The sequence below is a fragment of the Neofelis nebulosa genome, chromosome 3 (genome assembly GCF_028018385.1).
Source record: "Neofelis nebulosa isolate mNeoNeb1 chromosome 3, mNeoNeb1.pri, whole genome shotgun sequence".
In the NCBI taxonomy this organism is placed as follows: domain Eukaryota; kingdom Metazoa; phylum Chordata; class Mammalia; order Carnivora; family Felidae; genus Neofelis; species Neofelis nebulosa.
In genome coordinates, this window is record NC_080784.1 from 205,016,122 (window position 1) to 205,036,345 (window position 20,224).

The 20,224-nt window shown below is 59.7% G+C and overlaps 1 protein-coding gene across 6 annotated transcripts in view; it reads right to left on the reverse strand.

Moving 5' to 3' along the window:
* Positions 1-20,224, reverse strand: part of RGS12 (regulator of G protein signaling 12) — a 119,745-nt gene that overhangs the window by 53,248 nt on the left and 46,273 nt on the right. For 4 of the 6 annotated variants that reach the window (XM_058719615.1, XM_058719616.1, XM_058719618.1 and 1 more), the window contains one exon: positions 3,016-3,037. In XM_058719615.1, the coding sequence (XP_058575598.1) occupies positions 3,016-3,037 (22 nt within the window). Of the gene's footprint in view, positions 1-3,015; positions 3,038-13,457; positions 13,690-20,224 lie in introns of those variants that run through there. The other 2 variants (XM_058719620.1, XM_058719621.1) reach the window with 2 other exon arrangements.

The following is a 20,224-nucleotide window of genomic DNA, read 5'->3' on the forward strand; positions in this document are numbered from 1 at the left end:
GCAGGCAGAGAGCGGGGCCAGTGAGGTGTCAGGAGGGGAGCAGCCTCGAAGGGACGGCAGTTTAGGCGAAGGGGGTGCTGCCGCAGCCGCCCGGGGCCGGGATGCAGGGCAGGGACGAGAAGGCGGCAGGGGACATGCCCCCAAGGGGTCTCTGAGACTCTGGGACCAGCACGCTGGGAGAGGGGAGAAGTGGGAGGCTCGCGCCGGTGATGCAGCGAGCGAGTGAGCGAGCCCGCCGCGTGCCCGGGGTGGGGGCGCTCGCACGGCTCCCTCACACGCCGCGCCTCTCCACCGCGAAAGCACGTCTAGGGAGGGCAGAACGCGGTCTGACCTTCTGAGGATGTAGGAGTCGGGTGGGCGGGGACTCCTGGCAAAGCTGCTTGGTACAGAGCGAAAAAGAGAGAGAGAGAAAGCAGGAGAGCGAGCTTCTGTGACAATAAAGCCGCAGGGCTCCGTGGCCCAGGACGGGAGGCCCACGTGCCCCGCTCGCGTCTACACTGGAGGCCCGCGCATTCCCACCGGCCCACGGCCGCCACCTCTGCGCTTCTGCTCCTGGGCCGTGGGCCTCCTCTGTGAGCAAGTGTCTGAATAACTTCCCAAGGGGGGGGGGGGGGGTCATTACATTTTTAAGCCTCTCTTTTTTTTTTTTTTTCAACGTTTTTTTTTTTTTTTTTTTTTTTGGGACAGAGAGAGACAGAGCATGAACGGGGGAGGGGCAGAGAGAGAGGGAGACACAGAATCGGAAACAGGCTCCAGGCTCTGAGCCATCAGCCCAGAGTCCGACGCGGGGCTCGAACTCACGGACCACGAGATCGTGACCCGGCTGAAGTCGGACGTTAAGCCTCTCTTTAATGCTAGAATGTTCTTCCTTTCCTCGAGGCCAAATCTGCCCCCGGACTCACCCCGGGTCCTGGCGTGCCCTCCACGGAGGCTGGCCTCCATCCAGCCCTGCCTTCACAGGGCGGTCTCTGGCTGCCGGCAGCAATGAGCCCCTCTCCTTCCGAGAAAGTGGGTAACACTCAAGTTCCCAAAAGTCGCACAACAGCATTGTCCAACTTCCTCCAAATAAAGCCACACAGCTAGATGGTGAGAGGTTGTAAGACACAGGGAGACGCGGGGACACCGCGGGAGGCGGAAGGCAGCCGCGACTGCCGGTGCTTCCGAGTGAGTGACTCACCCGTCACCAGAGCCACGCGGGGTGTCCACGTGGACACCGTCCTAACCTGTGAACGGGGTGCTTTCCAGACCGGGTCCCCAGTCCCTGCCCCCCTCCCGTGGAGACTGTGGGGCTGGAGCTCCTAGAACTAGCCCGCGAGCGCAATGAGAAACGTTTTCTTCTTACGCTCGGAAGAGAATCGAAGATGGAAAAGTGATAAAAGTATGAAAAACTCAATAAAACACACACAGGCTGTCGGTGCAGTTCCTGAAATTCGGGGCGTGCTCAAGAAGTAGTGGGCCCTTCCCTACCCACCTCTGCCGCAGAGGGCCTCGCGGGGCACAGGGGCCATCCCCAGAGACGCTGGGGCCCACAGGGCCCAGAGAGGGGGCCCCCACCTGCCACCGCCAGGACACTGCTTCCTTAGCAAGGACACACTGGACCCCAAGTCAGGGGTTTCCCCCCGCCCCCCACGTGGGAGGCCTGGCTTCGTAAACACTGAGTGGACTTCAGGGCCCCCACACCCACTGCTCACGGGGGGAAAGTGTCCCAGCCTGATCAGGCCTCGTATTTACGGTTAAACTGAACTTCTCACGTTTGTAAGTTTCCTGCAGAAATGAGCATCTTCTACCGGGAAGGATAAACTGGAACAGCAGAAAGGGAATTTTATAAAAACCACTTTTATCCTGGATTTGGTTACCGGTCCTCTTTCTTTTCATTAAGGAAATGGTTCCCACTCCCAGCTGAAGACCGATTAAATGGCATGACTATCACCGTATGTGAAAAAGGGAACGTAATTCCTTTTATTAAAATGAATCAATCCCCAAACACAACCTTCAGGATCCATGGTCTCCACCTCAGGTATCAGCACGTTTGTAATTCAAGATGTGCTCCGCGTGTGCCCACGACCGGCGGCGGCTCCCGGCCCCACCTGCCCTCCGCGCCAGCAGCCCCGTCCAGGGCCCCCCACCCCACCAAAGCCAGCAGTTGTGGGACAACAGAAAGCGTCGAGAAAACCACGCTCCGTTTCTCTCTCCCGGGCCAAACCGGGGCAACCTCGGGCCCCACGGCCGTCCGGCTCCTGCCGCTCGCGTGCGTCAGACCTACGGCCAGCAAACAGCGAGAACACAGGGCTGAGACCTTTCGATAAGCTATAAATCCAACTCTCCAAAGACAGAAGAATAGATTCCTTAAAACATATAAAACACACACACACGGCTTGTGAGCATAAGGACTTTACGAGTATTACGAGCGACAGGGAACCACCACGGAGCAAAAATGATAAGGTCACAGCAGGGCAACTGCCAGTGGGAGGGGACATGCCCGGCCACCTCCTTTCTGGACGGAACCCGTGACAGAGCTCCCACACACTATTCAGAGGCGGGAAGAGGGCTCTCACCTCCTGTCCAGCCCGCAGGCCTGAACTCACCCACTAGGCTGTTCCTAAGAAGGGAACATATCGCACTTCAGTCTCACCCGAATTTCCAGAATTGCTCAAATTCGGCAAGAGCTTTGAAATCTTCACTTGCTGGTTAAAAAGACGGCGTGTTTTAACTTGTCAGCACAGGTGGGATGAGACGTGCTGCAGCCAACGCCCGGACGGCCGCAAGGGCTCCACCCGCTCAAGGTCAGGTTCCTAACATGTCTCTGCAATAAACGGCTTCCAGAACTCGTGTCTCGGTCACCAGGGAGCCATGGGAAGTTCCCCCAAGTCAGCCCTGACCAAAACCCTCCCCCAGAGGACGGGGAAAAGCAAGGAAAACATCTCTTCTGAGTGAATCAATGGCAAATACACTTTCACAATGTGAACAAACACTTGATAAAAATAATAAAAATATACATCAGAAATTGTGACTTACCACCATCAGATACAGTTGCAGACTGAAAGAAAAGAGAGAGAGACATGAGTTAATGAAGCCTCATGACCAAGTCGGGCAACAGCAGGCCTGTCGTCTGAGGAACAAGCCGCCAGGTCCTCCGGAGGGGCTCCCGGCTCCCAGTGTGGGCGTCCGAGGACGACCAGACACCTCAGTGAGTCAGGAGCTCTGCTCCCACTTCCTGGGTGAACCCCGCCCAAGCCGGGCAGGCCGGGGACACGGGGCTCTGCGGAAGTCATCATCCTTTTCATTCGAAAACAACAAATCCCGGCACGTCTGGCATCATTAATAACACGCTGGAGAAACCCGGTTTGGGAGCCCGTCGGTGTGCATCGCCCACAAGCCACACCGGCCCGCGCCAGGCCGCTCTGGCACCTCCACTTGCCGCGGGGACCGGGCCCCTCCCGGTGACGGTGACAGGTGCCCGGGTGACGGCACGGCAGGGGCCAGGAGGGCGCCCGCAGGGGGTGAGAGCGGAGGAGAGGAGGGGGGCCGCTCAAAGGCACCGGGGAAAAGACCCGACGAGTCGGGCAAGGGCAGAACAGGCCGGTAGGAAGGCAGCAGGAGGCTGTGAGGGGGGGGTCCCGGAACGACAGGCGGTCGGATGAACAGAACGGGCCCGTCGGAGGAGGGCTCCTGGGAGATGCAGGCAGGCGGGGAAGGAGGGAGGCGGGAGGAGCAGCTGAGGAAGGACAGGATCCGGGCGCGCGCGCACTGGAAGCCGGAAGGAGCCGACGAGGGCGGGACCGAGGAGCCCGCGGGGACACCCTACGACCCTGTGGGACGTCCCGGTCACAGCAGGGGCCCAGCTCCGGAGAGCAGGTGCAGGCCAGGCCCCACGGCACTGGTGCTGGGCCTCCCCCGGCCTCCACCACGCGCGGGACCAAACCCCGCAGCTCGGGTTGCGCGGCAGGATGAAGGCCGCACACGCTCCTCTCAGTAGCGGCCGCCGCCCTCCCTGGCTCAGTCCTGGGAGCCCAGCGCGGAGACAGACTTGCACTCGGGTCCTCTCTGCAGAGGCAGCCGAGACCTGAGCGCGGGACTCGAGGAAGCTCTTGCCAAAGGCGCGGCTGACGGCCCATCCCCAGTGCCAGGCCCCCCGAAACCTCACCCCCCAACCCGCGTGCAAGATGGGGGACCCCCTCCCATTCTGAGCCCCTCACCTCGTGGGTCTCAGACCTGGAAGGCTTGAGGGCCCAGCTAAGGGATGGATGGCCTTCTGCCCCAGAAAAAGGGCCTGTCCTCTGACAGCCCGGGGTTTTGGAATAGGGGCTTCTCGCTGTTTCAAACCATCGCGGGTCCTGGGGCAGAAACGCCCCAGAACTGTATCCTGGCACCTTATCGGTACGTTTCCGATAGTAAAACCACACACCGTTGTGTGTCCGGTTTTTACACGTCCGTCTTGCCAGACGGGCAGGCGAGCGCGGACTCTGGCAAACCGGCCTGGGCCGTCAGCCCTCGCCCCCCAAGGGCGTGACCTTCCTCACACAAGCCCCCTTCGCAGGCCGACACACCGCGGAGAGCCGTCCTTCCGTACTCACAGTAAAGCACCAGCAACCACGTCATAAAGGCAAATTATTCCCTTGAGATTATGAGAAGAAAACCACAAGGCCACACATAACGTCGGAAATGCTATCGATAATAATACTGGAAAAACGAATCCTGAAACGTAAACCTCAGAAATATGAAGGCCATGGCTGACTCCACGCTGTGCTCACGATGGAAAGTCAGTTCTGACATTAGCAGATGGAGCAAATGCGCTACAATCTCTACGTCCAGCCCCAAAATGAACTCGAGGCACGTCCCCGAAGCCAGAAGAGGCGGAAGAAGGTTGGACAAGAGAGGGGCGTCACGGAGCGTCGCAGGGCAGTGCGCACGGATCCAGGTAAAGCTCAACCAACGTGCTTTTCACAGAAGTGTATTTTAGGGGCTCCTGGGGGCTCAGTCGGTTGGGCATCCGACTCTGGGTTTCGGCTCAGGTCACGATCCCAGGGTCGTACCCACGGCGTGAAGCCTGCTTGGGATTCTCTCTCTCCCCGTCTCTGCCCCTCCCCTGCTTCCAAAATAAATAAATGCACTTAAAAAATATATACTCTTTTTCCAGAATAATTTTAGATTTACAGAAAAATTGTGCAGACGGTATAGAAACAGACATGCTTTCAACATACTGCTGCTCCGTAAACAGCAAAGGAGCCACTAGGCGGGACCGAGGGGCGGGCCGGGCATCGAGTGCAGGGCGCAGGCCACACGCCCCGGGACTCCTGGGCAAAGACGGCCAGCTCCCAAACCGCCTGGGAGGAGAGCGGCCCAACTGAGGCCCACAGGAGTTCCAAAAAGTGAGCCTGCCCCAGTAAAAGCTCACAATTCAAGAATCCCCCCAAACCCAAGGGAAGAACCCATGAGGAGAAAGAGCTCCCCGAAACAACTAGCAGATCCTCAGACGCTGGGAGGCTCTGACACAGAACGTCGAATAAAGATGAAATCGTGAATCAAAGTGGTGACGGAGGAAAAAGGAAGTGAGGCGGCAGACGTGACCAGTAACCCTTGACGAGATGCTCACAATGAAACTGCACTCGTTGAAACGCGACGCTCGGTGCAGAGATTAGCAGTGGTAGGGCTGAAAAGAAAATCTGGGAATTGGAAGACAGCCCTGGAAAAGGTCACACTTGTGGCAGCTCAGAGACCAGACCGGCCGGGAGGGTGCCACGGGGTGCCACGGGGGTGCCTGGGGGTGCCAGCCTGGACACGGGCCAGCAAAGTCAGAAAGGAGCGCTGTCCTGCGGGTGCGCACCCTCCATCCAGCCTGGAGAGCCACCCCCTCGGGCGCCCCTCGTGCACGTCCTCCGGGAGAGGGGCTCGGGCGCTCCGTGCGTCACCCTTGTTCACCAGGCTCCAGGAGGGACTCAGCATCTCTGAGCCACGGCCTCAAACGTGTGTTTCCTTCCCTTTCCCCAGTTTGGGGAGCTGTGCCCAAAGAGTACTTTCCAAGTTTAAAATGCTAAGGAAAGTTCTAGGCGTCTGGAAAGCCGGGGGCTAGTGGGCTCTGTGTGCTGAGGGTCCTCCCGGAGGGGCCTGTAAGGGCTCAGAGGTCACAGATGTCCCCCGCCCACCCCACATTTCGGAGAAACAGGTGACGACTTTTCCTGACCACATTATTTAATTTGTAAATAATGTACAATTACCATTAACCTAACTCTTCTGTTTACTGTCCAATGTTTATTCTACTTGTAAGCACACACCACCAGGGAGGGGCAGAGCTGGGCCATTACGTCAGCCGATCCCCGCTCGGCACCCCAAGTCCTCAGCCCCTGACATGGACACGGGAGCAGGCTGAGCACGGATCAGGGGCCTTCGCTCCAACAGCGGGGAGAGCCGAAAGAGGTGAAGCGGCCTGCCCACGGCGACAGGTGCCGGCGGGGAGGAGTCTGGGAGGTGCCCTGTGGGGAGCACAGGGCACAGCACTCAGTGCTCCGCATTGTGGGAGGGGGTGGGGAGGCCTAGGCAGACAACCTGCCAACAATGGGGCAGTGGGAAAGACGGGGAACCCCCAAATCATTTCTATTTGCCTCAGGACCATGACACGTCCGATTCTGACCCCTGCTACCCTTTTAAAGCCTGGAGTGCATTTTTTTTTTTTTTAGCACATCATGGCCGCTGGAGGGGGAGAGTAGTCCCAAATGGCAAAGCTTCAGAAACTCCCACAGAACATTCCCAGAGAGCAGCTCCCACAAAGGGGAAGCCAGCTGCTCAGTGTGACTGAAAGTCAGGCTTTCCCGATTTCTCGGCGTACGGAGACCCCGGGCCACCGTAAACATTTTTATGAATTACAACTTAACATTCCCAATGTTTGTTCTGTACAATTTGTGTTAAGAAGTTGATTTCATTTGCCCGCATTTTTGGGTTCTTCCCAAATTCCCATGCCTACATGTGATCCTTACAAAAGAAGCAGAATCGTAAAAAAACAAGCTTCCGGGGAAGAAAGGTCCCGGTAAGTCAGCACTTTTCCGAGTGCTGTGCCGTAATCGTATAGCTCTAAAGAGTTCCAGCACATTCCTGCAAGACTGGAATTCAGTCTGTTTTAAAGAGACTTATGAAGTATTTGAGATACGTGGTTTAAGTTCAAACAATCTCCACTCCTCGGGTCAGTCTCGTAAGCCCGATGGTTCAGTAGAAATCACGTTTATTCCCAGCAGGGAATGTGTCTGGACCACACATGGATATTTCATTTGGAATTAATGGTGTGCCAGTTTTAGACCATTTACACGAAGCATACTGGATGATGAGTCTAGCCTTTACCAAGGTTGAGCCTGCAAGCATTAAACTATATCATTTCCAAATCACTGTGATCTATAGTAACACACAATAACATCCGTTTTTCATGTTGAGTCACTGACAAAATTTCCCGTCTTAGACACAAAAAGCGTTAGACACCTGGTCGTATCTGAGTCCTAAAGAAGAGGCCAGGGCTGCAAGCTGCCCAAAGGCACCAAATGTTCTGAATACAGAGAGAATGTAAATAACCCAAATAATGAAAACCCCGAGGAATTGAACAAGTCTCCTTGCATCTAATATATGTTTATGTGACTTTTTAAAAACTTGATCGTTTCCGTTTTAAGTGAGCCCTCGCCGGGCCGAGTGCAGAGGAGAGCAGGCTCGTGTGGGGCCTGTTGGGCTCATGCCCTGACTCAGCTCCGAGGGCCCAGACGTCTTCACACCCAGCCACGACCCTCGGCGTTATCAGGTCAGGTCAGTGGCCACCAGCCACGGGTGCGGATGACGATGACGACGTAAGATGGACAGGAAAACGTGAAACCCAAGTGCTTCCCGGATCTATGCTGTGCGCGAGCCCGGCGTCAGAGTTGCACGTGTGCGCGCGCGGGTCCTGCCGTGTCTCCCTGACTCTGAGAGCCGCTGTGGGAAGCCCCCAGCCCCTGCTGTCCCCTCCCCTGGCCAGCCCACCTGCACCTTGTCAGGGAGGCCCTCCTCGCCAGGCCCCTGAGTGGGCCCGCACAGCCTCCATGTCGGCCCCTGCAGGCCGGCCCCCAGGTCCCTCGGTGGCGAGACGCCTTTGTGACCTCCCACAGACCTCGCAGCGGCCTGGCGAAAGGGCCAGGCTCAGAGCGCATCCCCTCGTGAGGATTCCATGGCGTTCCATCCCAACCCCGCCCTCTCCGTGCTCACACACGTGAGCACGCAAGCACACCCCCCCCCCCCCCCACACACACACACTACAGCTTTCCAGCAGGTTCCACCAAGAGACACCTGGGCAGAAGGCTCACATAACGGCGGGGGGGGGGGGGGGGGCACAATTTCTAAGGTTCAAACTATCACGTTCACGGTAAAGAAGTTCTGTGACCTAGGAGACAGGGATGACACACGGCACAGGCACTCGGGTGACAAACAGGACAGCTGGACACAGTCATGGGCGAGGGCGAGGGCACAGCCATCACGGCACGGCACACCACAGTTTGTGCAGCCCGACGGGGAGAGGCGCTGCAGCAGTGGGGGACCTTCAGTCGGCTCGCGGCTGAACCCGGGCCTCTCTCTCTAAAGTGTGTCTCAGAGCCACGCGTGTGCACACACATCCTGTGTGCGGGTCCTGATATGCACGTGTGTTTGCACGTGGGCACGTATGCACAGGTGTGTGCGACCCAAAGACTTCCTCGGCCTCCAATGAAATCACAAGAGACCAAATGAGGCCAAACCCACAATGACAGCATCCTCCCAAGGACTCAAGAGCGAATATTCCTGTCAAGCACTTGGTGAAGCCTGACATAGTTCCTTTTGCAAAAACCCTGACGAGCGAGCGGCACGCAGGCTCCACGCTCAGGCTAGGGGATTGATTCGGAGTGCACATCCGACCTCGCACAGAAACCCTCCGACCTTACTGCTGACTGAAGACTGCAAATCCCCCCTCGTGGCCGGCCGGCCCGGCTTAAGGGAGACAGGGTGGGAGGCGGCAGAGGGTCTGGGATGACGGCCACGACTCAGCAGGCCGACAGGACAGCACGGCCAGCGAAGCGGAGGGAAACTCGCCTCTGTGGAATGCTCTGTGGGGGCGGCAGCACTCAGTCTGGCTCTCAGACAGACACCGTCCCCGAGGAGCTCCTTCTGCGGGACTGGGACACGCAGGTACACGCTGGAGACCGGAATCCAAGCCCCACTCTCGGGCGAAGTCGAGGCCCAACCCCAGGGAAGCTCTTTCTCATCAAGGCCGAGATGCCTCAGGGGGTTCTCAAACCTCCACCCAACGGAGCGGAGCGGAGCCTCAAGCTGGAGCCGTCCGTGCATCCTTCCATCCACCCGGGCTAGCTCCATCAGCCCCGGCAGCCCCACCCTCAGGGTCAGGCAGGGCCTGGGAGTGGGGGGGATCCCGCTGAGGTCGCCTGCACTCACTGAACGCCTCCTGCACACGCGGGTGCGTGTGGCACGGCCGCACACCCAGAACGGGCAGCCCCGCCCCCAGGTGCTTATGCTGGGGGCTGGAGGTGAACCCAAGACGTCACGTCCCCGCTGCCTCGGCAAGTCGACATCACGTCCCCGCTGCCTGGGCAAGCCAAGTGCTATGGGAGCGCGTGGCGTGGAGAAGGGCACGCGCGGTGTCCCCTCGGGCTGGAGACGGGCTGACGCAGGGCAGAGCGCGCACCCCCAGGGCTGCAGGCAAGAGAGCGAGGTGGGGGCGAGGAAGTAAGGACGCAGGGACACACTTGGAGGGCTGAGTCCTCGGGCTTTGGCGACACGGGGCTCGAGGGATGGCCAGAGCGAAGGGCAGGGGACACCGAGGGAGAAGCCCGACTGGAACACTACTCCCTACCCGCCTCCTGCACATCCAGAGGGAGCTGGGAGCAGCGGGGTCCCTGCTGCCGCGACAGGCTGGAGGGCTGTCGCTCGGAGGCACCTGGGGAGAGAAGCCAGGGGGCGGGGTCCTGGGGTAACCGGGGTCCCCGGGAAAGCTGGTCAGGATGACCAGCACGACCGACGGGTGGTTCTGGGATGGAGGGTGCCAGGCGCCCCTCTCGGGATCACGGAGAAAGGAGCCCGCGTGCCGGCTGCACCCCAGGACCGAGGGCGGCAGCAGCCAGGGCACACGGTCAACAAGTCACCCAGCTGCCAGTTCAAGGCGACCGACGTCTTCACAGAAGGGAGGGGAGGACGTGCAGACAGAAGCTCGAGTCTCCCTCACACGTACCGGGAGGTCTTCTCACACAGATGGCCAGAACCAGAGCCTCAGAAAGCGAGAGAAGACTGTGCAGCCACCGAGTGGGATACACGCAGACCGCCCCCACGCAGCTGCGGCCCCCCCTCCACCCGCCGTCAGGGTCCAAGGAGGTCCGGGGCGAGGCACACGCGCGCTGAGGGACAGACAGCCCAGCAGGGCCGGCCCCGCGCAGAGGATGGAGCCCGCGTCCCCCCGCGAGTGGCACAGGCTGAGAGCGGAGACAGGCACTGAGCACCAGCCCGCTCGCCTGAGCTAAAGAAGGAAAAACCCAGGCAAAGGCAAAACAATCGCGTGCGGCCCACGCGAGCCAGCCGGGCGTCGGCCCACAGAAGGGCAGGCCTGTGCGCTCGCTCCCGTCCCACGGCCACCCTGGCAGCCGGGCCCGTGGCCGCACCCCGACACTGCCTCCGAGGCCCGCTCAGCCCCCCACGTGCGCCGGCCCGGGCCGAGGGGACCCCGCCCCTGCTCTCGGGTCGCCCCTCGCCGCCTCCGCTGCCCACCCGGCGGGCCCGCCAGGGGACCGGGACCGAGTCCTGGTCTGCGACAGGGGGAAGGAAGACCCGGCTGCCAGAGCTGCGGCCGGCCCTGCCTGTGGGGCCCGCTCTCCCTTCCTCCCCCTGCCTGCACCTCCCCAGGAGCAAACCCGGGGCGGCCCTCCTCACCGCCGGGGTCTGTCTTCCTCCAGCCTGTCCAGGCCTTTCTGCGGGGCTGGCTCGCCCTCCACGCACCTGCCACCGGGCGCTGTCACGGCCAAGTGGAGCCCTGAGTGTGGCCGCCCCCACCGCCGCCCCGAGCGCCTTCAACAGAACACGGGACTCTGTCTTCCCAGCGCAGCCCTTCCTGTTTTCAATCTTGCACGGGGCTCAGTGCACGGAGAGGTGGAAGCCCCTTGGTCTCTGGAAGGTTCTTTCTCTCATACTCTAGCAGCCTGAAGGCAGCTGCCTGGGCAGACAGACCTCACAACACATCTGTGACACGAGACATGCTTCCAGGCCACGGAACCACAGACCTCGGCCGAGCGCAGCCCAGTGCCATCTGTACTTTATGAGCGGGCAGGGGAGGACGAGCCGCAAGGGTGACTAACCTCCCGCGCAGCCCCGCCCATCGGCGTGGAAGCCTGGCGGGGCCGGGCACGGATCCCGTCACTCCTCCCGGACGGCCCGGCCCCGAGAAGGGCCACAGCGGCGGTGGGGTGACGGGTCCACGCGGGAAGCTTGTCGAAGCTTTCTTCTTGTGACAGTTCGCGTTCCTTCTAGGCTGTGGGTCTCCGTGTCTCCCCCCACCGCAGCTCACCAGCACCCACCTCTCACGCCCACCCCGACGCGGTCGGGGCTGATGGCTCGCTTTGTTGTGACAGAGGCGCATACCCACACGTGCAAAGCCTACTTATGCTGAACTTCACTTCGTAAACGACGGGAAGACTGTGATCTGCTCATGCGGCCAGTGGGAGCCTCACACTTTTTCAGGGCCAGCGCCCACCGGCTCTCCTTTGTGCGCCAACGGCCGTGGGAAATAGCTCTCCGCCTCCGGATAAAAGGCGCTCACGGAGCCCACGTGCGCCGCGGGTGGAGGCGGGCCTCCCCGGGCACCCCGCTTACAGGCCAGCAATTAGAGGCGCTAAGACAGCAGAGCTGGTGAGGTGTGGAGCCAGCCTTCCCACACGGTGCCCCCGAGTGTACCCCCTTCACACCGCGTGGCCGCAGGATCGCCCCCTCGCAGTGGCCCTCCTTCTGCCCTCTTCCCCACGGGCCCACTCTGAGCCAGGAAGAGCTGCGGTGCCCCCACCACTCGCCCACCGCCTTCTGACACCACCCTCGGCCCCGGGGAGGAGAGAGCTGCGCATTTTCTGCTGCTTAAAATACAACCCGCACGCCCAGATTTTAACACGCTCACGCGAACAACTTATTTGCCAGTTTGAGCACTTGCAAAAATTGCAAAAGGGATCCAAATCGTTTATACGGGCAAGTACAAAGGCAGCTTTTCAGAGACCTTTCTTCTCGCCCGGCATAAAAGCCAACATTTCCTAAAACTTGCCTTTATAGATCACTGGGATGAGAGCGTGGTGCGCGGGTATGTGCGGGTAACTAACTGGTCGATCGGTCCATTAAGGGCACGGTACACCCCAAATGCACTTTTCCATCAAGGACGAGGAACAGGGTCCTAGGAACACATCGGCGTTTCTGCACCAGGACAGCCGGGGGCGGCCACGCGGCAGGCACGCCCGTAAACATCAAAGCCACCCCCCCCACCCACCCCCCCCCCGGTGAGCTTTAGTAGTGCCTGGGCTTTTCAGACTACACACTGCGTGGTTTTAAAATAGATGAAAACGTGCACCGACCGCGTAAGGTTCCTCCCGGACCGACCCAGCTGACCTATTTCTAGCTTCCATTTAAAAGGGAGGATGAAGCCCCCTTTCCCTCCATTTCACTCCCAAACCGGTCACCTCTGAACCGGCTCGCCTGCAGCCGCCGCCCTGAGGTTCTACTTAGATATCACGAAAACCGCAAAATGAAACAGCCCTCAGAAAAGAACGAATTTAAAACTGGTACCCTGCAATCAGTGACATTTACATCAACACAGCCCAGCCACAAGAGGAAAATAAAAATTATTCTTTTTTTCAATCTCAAACCTTCCTTTTGCCTGGCTCCCCAAACCTTTTTTGAAAAAGTTTCCTAGTAAGTTCAACTTTATAAGCTCAGATAATAATCAATCATTCAATAGGATTACCAGTGGTTCCCCATGTACGCGTATGAAGCAAAATCAGTTCGTTACGTTTTAAAATATTAGATACAAAATAGTAATTTAAAGAAGATGATAGATTTGGATAATCCGGTTGAAACTTAATACTTCCCCCAAATTAGCTCCCTGGCTCCTCTTTAAAAGCTGTTAGAATTACCGCGGGAAGGACAAGATCGCTGCTGCTCTCTGTGGGGCTGACTTACGGCGCGAGCAGCCGGGGTGCCCCGGGGGCTGAGCTGGACCCCCCGCGACCGACCCACCGCCCAGCCTCGCTCCGGGTGTCCTGTGGTCCCAGAGCCGGGCATTCGCCGCCACAGGACTCAATTCAGCTCCATGATGGAGGCACGAGAAGAGCTTTCAAAGTTTACCCTGAAAATCTACCTTTTGCTGAATAGTCTGAAAACAAAGCAATAACTGAGATGCCAAGTTGTCTTAGAAGAATTCTGCCAAATGCCAAGAAACTTACCTGCTGATCGCTTAAAATGTGTGTTTCCTTGGACAACGCTTTGCCCAGATTCATCTTCAGACAAGGAGACTTCTGCCCCACACCAGGCACGCAGATCTAAACTATACGATTTGACCCAGTAGCATGCCTGTGCACGCCAGGGAAGTTTAAAGACATTTCAGATGAAGTTCCACTTGGCTCTCCTTGTAACCCATGGCAACAGGACACTGCAGGAAGCTGTGGTTTGCCAGGGATTCAGACTCCATCTCAATTGTCTCAGATTAAAAAAAAAAAAAAAAAAAAAAAGGCCGTTTACATAAGTCACGCTGTGAGATCATTTTTCAAGTATTTCCTCCACCAAATCAGAAGAATCAAACTTGAGCTGATAGGGGTAATTCTCAGTCAGTCCAACAGCTGCAGAGAATTTGTTTTTTTAGCAGCGTGGCGCAGTTCACAGCCTTAATTACAGTTGCTGACGGTTCTATTATAAGCCTCCATATGCACGAGTCTGTGTGGTGCCAACCTGAGGAATCGGCCGCGTTCCTAAAACCCGTCTCGGGCAGCTATCGCTGTTCTGTCTGCCTTGTCTGCCTTCAGACGCCTGACACAACCTCAAAGCGAGGGAACCGCGGCGGGTCCTCGTACGCACAGGGGGAAGAAGAGAAATAAGACACGGGTTCTAGAACCTAGGTACCACTGCGAAATTACCCGTCAACGTTCTGGAGACTCCAGGGTAAAGTGTTCACCACAAGGTGCTTCTCCACTGCCAAAACTCTACAGCCCTGGAGGTAGGGTCTCACGTGCACGGGCTCCAGCACTCAGCTCACCCTGGACCGTCAGATCGGAGCCGACCCCAGGAAGCAAACGCGATGCCCAAAGGGCCAAGAGGCTGGGACGCTGGCCCTCAGGTTTGGGGTCGGGCCATCAGCCGGCCACACTGACCATGCGGAGCCCATCCTTACTTCTGCTTTTCCGTGGGAGAGACGGGAGCATTCCCTGCGTAAGCGTGCAGTACAGAGAATCCGTAACACGGAGCACGTGACTCTGTGTTTCATGCACGACTGTACAAGACCTGCCCGAAAGGTGAAAATCTTACAGACCATGGGCATCAGCCCAAGCTTCTTCAGACTGCTTTTCTCTAGAGATCCACACACAATAAAAGTATGAACCGACAGCACAGGGCTAGGAAGGGGCAGAAGCCTCCAGGACCGTCCACACCACCACCGAGTGCAGGAAGCGCCTGGCCCGGCGCACGGGAGCCGCCGGGGCCCGCGAGGGAGACAGCACCACCCAGGACTACGGGGAAGGGGGTCCCAGTGAGAGGGGGGGACGGGAGCAGCGGCCTTCAGCCCGGGCCCCCAGGAGGTGGGCAGGGGCGCCCCGGGCTGCCCCACCTCCCCCCTGCTGCATGGGGCGGGGCAGGGGATGAGCCTCGGCCGAGAGAGCTCCCTCCAACCCCCCCACCCAGGGTTTCCTGGGCTCCCGCGGTTGCCCCGCCAAGCCTGGAGGGGCCTCATGTCCAAGTGCCACGGCCTGCCCACTCCACCTGTTCTCCGGGCCACAAGAGCAGGACTCATCGTCTTTCCCAAGCAGGCCAGCCAGCCAGTGTGAGGGAAAGCGGGGACCACGGCCTGCAAACAGGCCCTGCGGGCACACGGATGAGTCGCCTTTCCTGGGTATAAATCAAGTCTGGCAGACAAGGCCAGCAAGCCCACCTCCTTCCCCTGGCGGCCGGGAAGAGAGAAGAAGCCGCGCCCAGAGCACCGTGTGGTACAGACCGCAGGCTGGCAAGGCTGAGACAGGATCTGGCCCGGCCCAGTGGGTACAGGCCACACGCCACCCCCCCAAGCCGGACACGCATACCCTGATGTCACCCTCCAACACGCACACTCACACCCCATACCTGTGCATGCACAGACGCATGCACACACGCACCCATACATGTGCACCCATGCACCCACACGTGTACACACACCTATATATGTGTGCACACACACCCATACACGTGCACCCATACATGTGCACACACGCACACATGCACACACACTTTCAGAGAAAACACACTGGGAGGTTTTCATAGGTGGCCAGGCCAGCCGGTGACTCTGTGACCAGGTTATTGTCCTCACTGATCTCCCAGGGGCCTGTACTACTTGTAGGTTTGGGGAGAGGACAGTGGCCTCCAGGCCAGAGTGCAGGCCAGCAGCACCCGGGCCCGGAAGGCCTGCCAGACCCGGGACGACCACCAGCGACCACCGGAGACCACCGGAGACCGGAGCCGGACCGCGGGACTGGTAGGCCACACCCCAGGGCACGCGGCAGATCCCGAAACCCAGCACCCGGGCGCCGAGTCGTGCACGCCGCCGCTCGGGTGCCGGACCTGTTCTCACTCTCACCGCCTCAGACGGAAGCGCCCATACCCCACCAGAGGAAGCTGACCCCCACTCGTGCATGTGGCCGTCGTGTGTGGCCCACACAGCCGCCCGCCGCCATCCGGCTCCACACGGCACGCGCTCTCGTGTCCCCTTGGGGCCTTCTGTGTCTCCCCGTTTGCTGTCAGCCTGCCCTTCTCTGCCGTCCGCAGGGCAAGGAGAGGGAGGGGACGGGGGCAAGAGCCTGGGGACAACCCCCGCCCGTGCTGCACGGTGCCCTCGGCCCCCAGAGCCCGGCTCACCTCCGAGGGAAAGGAGGGGTTCCTGGCTGTCAAAGTGTCCAAGGGCTCCCGCAGGGCGCCAAACACGCCCGCCATCGCATCCTCCCTATTCTGACGAGCGTGCTGACTCACGGCCAACTGGGGACTAGCCCCTAATAAGACCAAGCGTGGGTCTGGGCACGACGGGAAACCCCGGGTGGCAGTGGCGGTGTGGCCTGGCACTGCACGGGTTGGGCTCGGCAGGACAGGGAGCTGCCCAGAGGCAGTGGGGAGAGGGCCAGCTGAGGTCGGAGCCGTCCTTGGCCCCCAACCCCAGGCCTGCCCGGCCGCGTGAGCTGCCGGCACTGGTCCACCCCAGCGGGAGAGCTGCGGGCCGTGGGGGAGGGTGCTCTGGCCCAGGAAGCCAGACAACAGGAAGCAGGTAGCAAGCAGCTACAGGCACGTCACCGGGCTGGAGGGAGCCCAGAGGGCCTTTGTGCCCTCTGCCCGAGCCTGCCCAGGGGTCTGTCCTGAGCTGAGAACGCAGTGCAAGCACTCGGGGACGGCAGCAGAGGGCCCGTGGGGGGCTGGGTCGGGGCAGCTCAGGGAGCGTGTCCGGGGAGGGTCCAGCCAGAGCACACAGATGGGGGGGGGGGGGGGGGGGAAGCAGCGGGCATCCCGGGGGAACACCGGCAAGCCAGGCAGAGAGGAGCCTCGTTCTCTAGACCCGGCCACCTAGAAAATTCTGGTGAACGAGCCCACCAAAGAGCTCCTCCCGTATCCTGGATCCCCTTGCAGTGGCCGCCGCCTCCCCAGGTGCCTCTCACTGGTTCCTGCCGCAGCCCCAAGCCAGTCTCGGGAGGGCGAGGGGCATCGTCCCCTAAATGCCCCGGACCCGTCATGCCTTCCCTGGTCTTCCGCCCATCCCGGGCACGGCTGGACCCAGAGGGAACACACGCACTCCTCTACAGGTTCAAGCGTGGCAGAGGGAGATGAGCGCAGACAGCAGCCCAGCCTCAGGTGCAGGGGCCGCTCCCACCCCCCACCCCCCACGGAGAAGTCTGGACAAGTTGGGAGGAAAATGCGTGGCCTCGGCGCCCCCTGCTGTCCAGGCCCTGAACTGCCAGTCCCTGCTAACCACAGCTGGGCCCTCTGCCAGCGGCCTTCCCCCCAGCACAGTGCTCCCGGGGGAGTGCGGTGGGGCCGGGGTGTCGTGAGAGCCAGAAGGAGCGGCGGGGAGCTCCCCGCGGGGCTCTGGCTCCAGCCAGAGAGGCCCCAGGGGCAGCAGGGCAGGTGGGCCTGGCTCTCAGCAGGGGGCCTGTCTAGAAAGGCCATGAACTGAAGGACCCCGCAGTCTAGAGAGCAGCCACGTTCCCTCCCCTCCCAGGGCCACAGCGAGCTTGGGCACCGTGGCTGTCACTAGGGTGCAGCCAGCTTGCTCGAGAATAAACATCCAGTCTGTGGGTCACTGTCTGCACCACCCAACTCTGCCACTGTCCCCAATAAAGCTTTACTCACAGGACAAGCCCATGGCCTGAGGGCCACGGGGTGCCGACTCCGGCCCTCACCACGGCCTTTCTGTCCGGCCCAGATCCCTCCCCTCTCCTGTGCCCCAGCTCCCAGGGCTCCTGCAGGGTCCCACCCCCGTGTTCTCCTGTCACTCAGACACTTAGGGGCTTCCTCCTGAAGCCCCCGGAGCTCCTGAGAGCTGGAGCAAGGCTGGGCTCCGTCCCTCCTGCCCTGCCACACGCCACGCCCCTCTCTCCCTCAGCTCCCTGTTGTGAATTTCGCCAGAAGCTTCCACCACACTTAGAATAACACCCAAGTCTCAGGCTGGCCCTCCCTCCCTCCCTTCTGTCCCCAGGGCAGCTGTGCCTGTCTCGAGACCTTCATGTGCGGGCCCCACACGTTGAGGGACTGTGAACATTTCCTCCTGAGAGGGGCCCATCTCTGGCCCACAAACCTATTCCAGCTCCCCCACCGCCATCACCTTGCCACCAATGTGCCGCGGCCACCATGCCTCCTTCCAGGATGTCCCAGTACCACATGCCTCACACCGGGTGCCCCCAAGTCCTTCTTCTTCACCCTACTGACCCTCGAGCCCCTCCCTGGGCCCTGGCCAAGCAGCTCAGTCCAGGAGCCTTCCTGCCATGCCTGCACCAAATCACAGGAACCGACGGTCCCAGAGCCACCTTTCTCCACTGACCTGTGCCCTGGGGGCTCGCGGGCCATGTCCAAGCCCCACCACGACAACTGTCACCGCCGTGCTGGACGAGCACCTTCCCCACGCGCTCTGCGGACCCCACACACTCACCCCCTGTCACACACGCAGTCTTGCACATTCTGTGCCATATAAAACTTCCTGGGTCACCGGTCATCTTGGGACTGTCTCACAAACGCCAACACCGTCGGTCCACTTCCTAAAAACCTAAACACCTGCCTAAACACCTAGAGGGCGGAGACGTCCCCGCTGTCCACGCTGGGCCAACAGTGCTGGCTGTTTTCTCCATGACCCGCCTCTCAGGCCACTGCCTCCTCGGTGACCGTCTGCCACGGTCAAGACTAAAACGGGCACCTTTTCAAAAACATATAAGACTCCCCTCTGACATTCCTATAGCCTGACTCATTCCCTGACCATCCCCCGCCCACCAGGACCTTGCCCCCTTCCCGCCATCTGTCAATAACTCCTCTCCCCGCTCGGAGGACAGGCCCTCCGCCCCTGCCTCCACGCGCCCCGGCTCCTGTCCAGCCTCCTCTCGAGGGCTCACCTGCACAGCCCCGGCCCGGTTCCTGCTGACACACGTCAGTCCTCACTGCAGCCCTCCCGGGGTGTTGACCTCACCACGGCCGTAACTGCACCTCCCTGATGATGAACAGGGCTGGAAACCTTCTCCCGTGTGACGTGCCATCAGGCCGTCTTCTGGTGAAACACCCGCCTGAATCTCCTGCCCACTCTTCTGGTGGGGCCTCCCCCCACCCCCTCCCCCATAATCTAGCAGTGGTGTATCTGCACGCATGAAGGGCCCTGACATTCTCCGGGTCTCAGCATCAGCCTTGGCCTCTATGGCTCACGCCCCAACACCATGAGGCTGTGAGCCCGCACTGCCCTCAGGTAATGCTCTTGTGCTGCCCTCCGCGTTATAGCTGGATTGAGCTGTGTTCGTAGGGCACGAGGACCTTCTTTCTTTCTTTCTTTTCCCGCGTGGATCTCTTATGCCAGCACCACTGAAAAGACCACACTCGGCCCTGCTCTGCACACAGCCCACGTCCACGGGCACGGGGTCTACCTCTGTGCACGCCCTCCTCCTACGGAGGAGGGCCAACACGGACCCTGTTTGGAGTTGCTTCCACTATAAAATGTTTCGACGGCGAATGGCGGACCTCCTCCTACCTATTGTCCTTCAAGAATATCCGGGCTGCTACGGGGCGCCTGGGGGCTCAGTCGGGTGAGCGTCCGACTCTGTTCTGGCTCCGGTCCTGATCTCAGTTTTGTGGGTTTGAGCCCCTTGTCAGGCTCTGTGCTGACAGCACAGACCCTGCTTGGGATTCTCTCTCTCGCCCTCTCTCCGCCCCTCCCCCACTCACGCTAGCTCCGTCTCTCTCCAAAAGAAGTAAATAGACTTGAAAAGTTGCACTGAACCTATATGCTATTTTCTAACCATACCCACAACTGATTATTGTATACCGACTATACCCAGCAACCTTGCTGGGTATTCATTAATTTTAATAATTAACCTCTAGATTCTTTTAGATTTCTTATGAATACCATATCATGTGAAAACAACATTTTCTCTAAAAAAACTTCTTTAAGTTTATTTATTTTGAGAGAAACAGAGACAGCATGAGCGGGGGCTGGGGGCAGAGAGAGAGGGGGAGAGAGAGAGAGAGGGAGAGAGAGAGAGAGAGAGAGAGAGAATCCCAAGCAGGCTCCACACCATCAGCAGAGCCTGATGTGGGGCTCGAACCCACGAAATCAGGAGATCATGACCTGAGCCAAAATCGAGAGGCAGACACTTGGCTGACCGAGCCACCCAGCCGCCCCTGAGGAGAACATTTTCGTCCTTCCTTTGTGGTCGTTAAATATCGATTGTTTTTACTCTCTTAGTAAACTCAGACTGGCAAGAAACATTTGAATAGAAATGGTAACAGCATCCATCCT